General features: G+C 35.5%; 1 protein-coding gene across 1 annotated transcript in view; it reads right to left on the bottom strand.

Moving 5' to 3' along the window:
- Nucleotides 1-352: 352 nt before the first annotated feature.
- Nucleotides 353-7976, bottom strand: part of MON2 (MON2 homolog, regulator of endosome-to-Golgi trafficking) — a 78443-nt gene continuing 70819 nt past the window's right edge. The window contains exons 30-34 of the mRNA XM_080358500.1: nucleotides 7132-7192; nucleotides 5819-5942; nucleotides 4783-4990; nucleotides 3882-3964; nucleotides 353-2035 (exon numbers count right to left, since the gene is read on the bottom strand). Of these exons, the coding sequence (XP_080214626.1) occupies nucleotides 1872-2035; nucleotides 3882-3964; nucleotides 4783-4990; nucleotides 5819-5942; nucleotides 7132-7192 (640 nt within the window). The 3' untranslated portion in view covers nucleotides 353-1871. The remainder of the gene's footprint in view (nucleotides 2036-3881; nucleotides 3965-4782; nucleotides 4991-5818; nucleotides 5943-7131; nucleotides 7193-7976) is intronic.

The raw sequence follows: 7976 nt of genomic DNA, 5'->3' as shown, positions 1-7976 counted from the left end.
ATTTGTTTTCTTAATGTAAACTGTGTGTTCTCTAAAAACTATCCACGTTTGACAATTGAGTTCCATGCAACTTTGGTGACAGAGAAATCTGCAAGGTCTTGAAGCCTCTGCAACGTTTACTGTTCTTTGAAACAGAAATCTTTTTAAAAGGACCATAAACTGGACCCTTCTGGGACCAAGCAGTTCAAAGCGGTGCTTGGACAACATTGTTCACGTGGGGTATTTCTAACCCTGCCCCATTCATCTCACCTGCTACCTGAAGCTCCTACAACTTTTGGTTCTATTCGCATGTACCATTCAACGTCTCTTTAGCCGGGAAGATGTAAAGCAAACAGATAAAATGCCATTTCTTATACATGATAATCTCTTTTAATATCTACAAAAGTCTTTAAGGAACAAAAACCTAAAGGAAAGCTCTGAAATTCTCAAATCCATAGAAAGGCACCTGTCTCTCTTTTTTTTTCATTTGTTTCTTTGTTAGCTTACATTTAGCCTTTGTGCTTTCACATCACAGGTTAGAAAGTATGTGAATACAGGTGGAACATTGTTTAAATCATAATTAAGTAAATAAGAGTTTAAGTGCTAAGTCACAAACTTTTTAAACAATACAACTAAAAGTGTTTTGCTTCAATTGTGTATTATGTGAAAGTGAAACAAATTCACATTTTGTTAATGACAAATTTTACTGCACTTCTAAATGAGTAGCTATCTTCAAAAATACACTTCTCATGGTTTTATATCAGACACAGTCAATAATTAAAAGATTAGAACAATTTGTTTGGGTTGTAAAGGCATTACAAAACAAAGCACTTAAAATTATTGAACAAAATATTACAGCCAAATATTTCAGATATTTGAAATCACCTTTCTTGAGTCATGATTCAAAGACTGTGATGCTTATCAAGGAGGTCAAAAAAGGCTCACAACCCTCAAATACGTATTTTTTTAAAGCAAGGCTGCAACTACAAAAATTGATAGAGATGAGTCGAACAAGCATCTGAAACAAGTATTTTATAAAGTGAGGTATGGTAGTGTTGAAGTGCTACAGTGGATTTCTGCATATTCAAACTTATTTCAGGTCAACTACTTTGAAGCTGGAGATCAGCAGACTCCTGACTGCTTCTGCAATCCTTTGTCATATGACCCTTTGTTAGATGTTCAATGGCCACAGAAAAGATACATTCAATTAAGCAAAAACAACATGATCAGATATGAATGAGCATACCTGGCAGTTTAGAAGGCAAAGTGTAAGTAAAAATGCAAGCATACAACTTATTCATAATAAATACATTTTCAAGCATTTAACATTATCAATATTTTAAAAAGAATTTAAATAATAAATGCAACTATTTTATACAGAACTGTACCATTTATTATACACACAAGTGTATCAGTTCCCTTTGTTTACAAAGGCTGGTTACAGATATATGGAATGTTACAGTACCATCTTGCATAAAATTTTAGTACAATTCGTACTTCAAAAAAAGGGTGCAAAACACCAGCCCAATAAATCTGACTGAATTGAAATATTTTTAATTACATCATTAACACATACACAACAAGCTGTACATAAGCCCACTTTTCAATCACCACTTCAAGATACTGTAGCAAGTACATTAGATTATAAATGATTCCAACTATTCAGTTAAATGTATTAAAAGTCTGCACTGCTACTCACTCTGGAACTTTTGAGATATCGCCTGTATTCATGAATTACTGAGCTCTTGTTAGTACAGTTAAAAGGCGGTCAGCACTGGTTGCCAAAGTACTAGTCACAAGAGATTTCCTCAGAGAAACTTCACCCAGGAATAAACATTTTTGGATACTTTTTCTCCTTCAAAAATGAAAAAAAACCACCAAGTCTTACGGGGTCAAGACTCTCCATTCTGTACCTTGGGTGCTGGTGGATGCATGAAGTCCTTGAAGGGAACCAGTGCCTCCTTCAGAGCAGAGCACACTTCTGAGGAGGAGCAGGTGATACATTCTACTAAAGTCGGGTACAAGGCAATAACTTGTGCCCATGTGTTAGCATCAACTGCAATGAAGAACAGATTCAATCACTTAGAACTGTCTAAACTCCTACAATAGACTTTTTTCAACACTTATATAAGTAAGGGCACATTCAGGTGCCTAAACATAAGTACCTAGTGCTACACATACACTACGACATCTGTACAGGGCTCTCAGATACGATGGAGGATACAGGAGAGCCATACGCTTTTTTTGCAGCAGCAGCTGGAAGCCAGATGGGATATCCATAAAAAGGTGCTACACACCTGTTATTCTACATGTGAGTCATTCACTGTGTTTTCTGGATGAAGAACTAACAAATTTAAGATACTACTTTTATTAAATCCAAAGCCCACATACATTTTTTGCCCACTTTTCTCAGTTATTGACAGAAAATGGAATCGGACGCCCATTTAACTTTTGGAAACTCATCAGCAACAAGGCCTTCTGTGAATCTCAAATCATTCCAGATTACAAGAGCTACAGAAAGCAGAGGGAGAAACACTGGACCAAGACACAAAAATACCCACAGTAAAGTTTGTTAGTCCAACAAATGAAATTAAATATTGTTGCATGAATCTTACTTATTATGTCACTTCCTTTCTTATATCTGTTTTAGCTCTGTTTTCAAAAGGGAACAAAACCCAAATTTCAGACAATGTTAATAATTTTCTTAAAGAAATAAAATTATTAAAAGCTAGAAGTGGGAGCAAAGTGATTCTTTAATTTTTCCAGTGGTTGTCTTCATAGGAAAGTGCACAGCAGGTTTGGCAATCACTGCCACAGATGGACCAGGTGAATAATTTCTCCCATTGCAGGAAGAGGGATGTGGGGAACAGTCCACCTGAGTTGGCTACTCTACCCTCTAAGAGAAAGGCCCACTGAAGTGGCATTTCAGTTGCCTTCAGGGCTCGCCAAAAAGCTGTATGTATCCTGGCACAGCTCTGCCCTCAGCCTTGGAAACCACATTATCAGAAATGTGGCTGCTCACGGATGCTGCCAGCGAGGCCCGGCCTCTTTCAGGGAACCCACCTGCCTGGGGTTTGCTGGAAAGGCTGGTTTGGTTGTTTGTTTCAGGACTGAAAAGGTTTTTCTATTCCTGATAATATCAAAAGCAAGGAGGTAGAGGGAAATGTTGCACAGGCAATTCTGTCAGAGTTTCAGAGTCCAATACAGTTGGTTTAATTAAGACTCCTAAGTCTTCTGGTGGGAACATACAGTAGGTGCAGCTTACAGGAGGAACAGGTTGCATGATTATAAATGAAGGTTTTCCATTTAATTCAGAGCTTTAAATACATCTATCAATCGTTTACTCGGGCATCAATGAGCCAAGACATCTTTCCCAACATGGGAGACAGGAGGTACTAGAGCAGAAAGGGAGGGAAAGCAAGACCACAAGGGTAGGTATCAAACAGCCTGGCCCTCCGTTTAACTTGTACAGCCCTGGAAGTGCAGAAAGCACCTACGTGAGCCTGATCCACGGCGACCTAAACAGGCATTATGAGAAGAAAAAGGATCTAGTTGAGACTACCTATATCGCAGAATTCTATTAACATTTTATGGAAGTTTTCTTGTTTGTTTTTAGAAGACACCAAGCTCTATCTAATAAAAGTCACCATAAATTGAAGTTTTCTATTTTATTAAACATATCTTAAGACCTTATAATTTGGGGTATATTGGAAAAACACTGTCATTTTTTTTTCCAGCCTATCTGCCACCTACATATATACAGAACTACAAAACACTGAATCTTACAGATTACACTTTTCTTTCAAATTTGTGTGAAAATTACTACAGGAAAGAATAAGTATGTCTCTGTGGCAGATAAAATGTTACCTTGTTTAGAACCCTGTTGTTTAACAATAACTTACCATTTTCTGGTTGAGTTTTTTTAAGTGAATCTATAAGAGTACTGACAGCTTTTAAAACGAAGATGATTTCTGTTACTTGTTGCCTACAGAAGGAAAAATGCAAACAGTCAACTACTCATTTTTGTCTCAAAAATATACATTTTCTATGAAACTTACACATCATTTAAAAAAACCTCCACATAATGGAAACTGCTGCAATGAAGACTACAAAAAAAAAGGATATTTAGACATTAAGGATATCATCTTTGTTTAACTTTCCTACCATCATTGCTGTTGTCTCAGCCAGGATAGCTTTAAATTTGATATTGGAAGCAGTAAGAGCATACACATCTCAATCTGAACTCACGTACATTATTACTGTAACATGAAAATAATCAGTTTCATCATTCATAATCAAAAACTTCAAAAGTTAAGTGAAATTTAAAGAAGTTCCCATTTTAAAGAATTTCCTGGTACTTCGGTCAACTTTACTGTTTCAAGATCAATTACTTGAGTAATGATTCAAAATGTTGCCGTTTGGATATTTTATCTTGTTTTTGAGGAGACTCCACCTCTCAATTTATAACCTATACAAAGCTCTACTGGGAATAAAGAGAAATCAGATTTCAGAAGTATCACGTTCTAGATATCAGAAACATTGTTTCAGTAACTGAAAATGTTAGTTACTGAGCCACATTCCTATTTCTATGTAACAGCACTGAATCTGACCATTATTATTTAAAGCTTTTTCAACAAAAACTTGGTACCAGTATTTTATTTGAAATGTCTCACCCATAAACATTTCCCTGGCTTTTAATTTCCACACACACAATATTTTTTTAATGACTGAGTGATATTTTGAATGCAGCCTTCTCATAAAGTACTGGCAACATCTCCCATTTCCTAAAGACAATGTACTTACCGTGGAAGAGGACATTTGCCACTCAGTCTCTCATCTTCTATGTAGCGATGCAACACATCCTGTGACCTTTTCAAGAGCACAGAAAGTGCCATTCTAGAGATGTAGCCTTCCTGAGGAGTTGTGACTTTATTACTGAATGAGAACTGGAGCAGTGTCTCAAAACACACCTTAGAAAACTCCTCTCTCATTCGAATGTCTATTTCGGCCTCTGTCAAAGAAAATGACATATTTAATTGTGTAGTGCGCACGCCAATATGCTAAATGTTGCATTTCAATTAGTTCATTATATTTTGCAAAAATGTTATCACTTCCCTAGTATTAAAAAATAGTAACAGTGATATGAATAAATATAAAGAATACATTCTAAGAAAAAGTGACTGCAACAATCACTATTGTCCCCAAAATAAAAGATAAAATATGCAACACATTCAGTAACAGGTCACCTACTTGACATTGCTTTAATAACAAAATATTTGAAATCAGTTAGGAAAAACCCAGGAACTGCAGTTCTACATCATAAGTACTAATATTTGGTACTGTACAACCCAAATATTTGTCCCTGTAATGGCTTTTATGTCCATTTTTTTAACCTTTCACCAAAAAACTGTAGATTTTTTTTTTCTTAAAGGCAAAGAAGATACTGGTTAGATACACCATATAGTTACACTAAGGTCATTTAGTTTTTAAGAATGGGATATTATGCCTGTCTTACAATTATCTGAAATTATTGTTAGAACTATATTTGCTGGCACAGCGCAAAACAAACTATGTAGAAAGTAGAAAGTAACACAAGTACAATATTATATACAATACTGACCAAGAAGGAAATAATTTTTTTAAAACTTGCAAGGAATGCTCGGCAACTTCCATGAAATAAAATAGAGTTTATAAAAACAAGCTGGATAACAGACAGTCTATAATAAATACCTGCCATGGAACTTCAAGTCTTTATCAGACTAAGCACTCTCATCACTTAATTACTGTCTAGTAGATTTAAACCCCATTTTCTGTATATTTTGTCATTCGGGTACCATACCTGTAAAGGAGGAGGACTGAGAATGTATTGAGCCTTTATTGAGCATAGTCATTATTTGACCAACAAAATCCTTGGGAATAAAATTAGCGTATGGTAGTATCTCTGTGCTGATAAGCTGCACCACCTAAAATAAATTAAATATATTTATATTGGTTTTCTGAATATTAAAGTTGTAATTCTAGTACAAAGAAGACAGAAACATTAAACAAAAGAGACATGCTTAATGAAACTTCACAAAATCCTCCAACGCTAGCTTTTAAAATTTGCAGATATGTCCAAAAATTTGGTGTAACATTAAGCTTGACATAATAAACCTTTTTCCCCCACTTTTATCAGAGTTTCTGAAAGCAGTTATCATTCACATTTCCACTGACATTTGAAGTATATTGTTCAAATTGAATTTACGGTTTTGAAAAGAAAAGATCTAAAATTAGGAGTCTCCTTCTCCCTCTACCCAATTCAATATCCTCACTATGACATTAACACATATATCACATGCTTACAATGTGGCATCTGCAAGGCAGAACAAGTGAGTTAATTATCTAAACAAGCTTAAGGCAATGCACATTAACTCAAATGCTTTCTATCCTTGGTTTCGATGCTCGCATTCAGGAACAAAGTGGGTTGAGATCTCCATAAATTAATGCATTAGATCTCAGAGTTCTGCTCGCTGCACACAGAGCCGCTCCTGCTTTTCATCCAGCAGTCTTTGTGTCCCAGCTGCCACTCTGGAGTGATGACAGGAGATCAAACCCACAGATACTGCCATGCCTTCTCTGCAACCCCCTTTCCTTTGTACCCCTAATCCCTGGTCTGCCACATCTCTTTGTCTTGGTCTGAAAGGGGACTGGTCCCTCTTCCTTCCAAGTATCATCTTCTCTTAATTTTCTTCGGCTCTTTGGCCTTATCCAACCAAACATCATCACTTTTACACTTACAGCACCCCTGTTCTGCACAAGCAATACATAATTGCTCCATTTACACAACAAGGTTTTAAATATCGAGAACACATCTGGAGGGCAACAATGTCATTGCTGACTTAATGTCCACCCTCCACACGGAAAGCACTCACTTAGGTTTAATTGTTGGCTTCCTCCATGGTTTACAATTACCTGTGTAATCGCTTGGCAATAACATAATAAGTAAGAGTCAGATAATGGGTTTGAGGGAGAAGCACATTCTGGTTTAGCTGCTCTGTGCTGGTGGGAACTTGAGCAGATAAGAAGTAAACTACTTCAGAACCAAACGCAATCTGTCAATGTCACTTTCACATTATATTCAACAGTCTAATATATTTTTCACAGTCTCCTTACCTCAACATCAATATTCTCATTCTTCTGAAATTCTTGAATTGATAGATTATCAGGAGGTGTACTAAAAATAAACATACTACATTATACTTTTAAATTCACAACATGTGTAAGGAGATAAGTATGGGAAAAACACATTACATAAAAAGTTATACACATGAAGTTGGTACTACGATATGGTAATGATTAACATTGGTGAATAAAATCTTATGGATAATGAATGTACGTATGGTTTAAAGGAAAAAAAGTAGTAAACCACAAAAATTGAAGAGTTACAGCTGATGGACCTGATTACGGACTTGCATCACCAACACCATCTTTCATATGCATCTCAAAGCAATCTCTTTTGTCTTATATTTGCAAAAGTCACAATATCCCTTTAGATGAGTCTGTGAAGGTATTATCAGGGGTTCATGGTTTATTACTTTTTACTTTTAATCTCTCTAAGCAAGAGACTTTTGATTTTCAGCAGTACATTTGTAAAAAACTCCATTTTTATTTTGTGTTTTCTTTTGCATTAATGAAATATAGTTTTCATTAATAGGACATTACTTTGTCTCTTTTCTTGATAACTGAAATGATATATTTGTTCTCATTCTTAATTAATTTTATGAAGAGGCAAACCTATTTTACAATCAATTATTTTGAAGAAATTCAGAACTGTATATAAAGAATTCTTTACAGATTGAAAGTCCAGACGTGATTCAACCATGAAGATTGCCCAATGCTTTATAAGATCTTACCTTACCTGTTTCTAAGTTTGGAAAACTTGTATAATTTCACTGGAAATTTTATGCCAACCATTAGTCACACAGTTTTCTCTGCTGAGGTTTTATCTAATTCACTGA

The sequence above is a fragment of the Nesoenas mayeri genome (genome assembly GCF_963082525.1).
Source record: "Nesoenas mayeri genome assembly, chromosome: 1".
Classification (NCBI taxonomy): domain Eukaryota; kingdom Metazoa; phylum Chordata; class Aves; order Columbiformes; family Columbidae; genus Nesoenas; species Nesoenas mayeri.
This window is presented reverse-complemented; position numbering and strand designations above follow the sequence as displayed.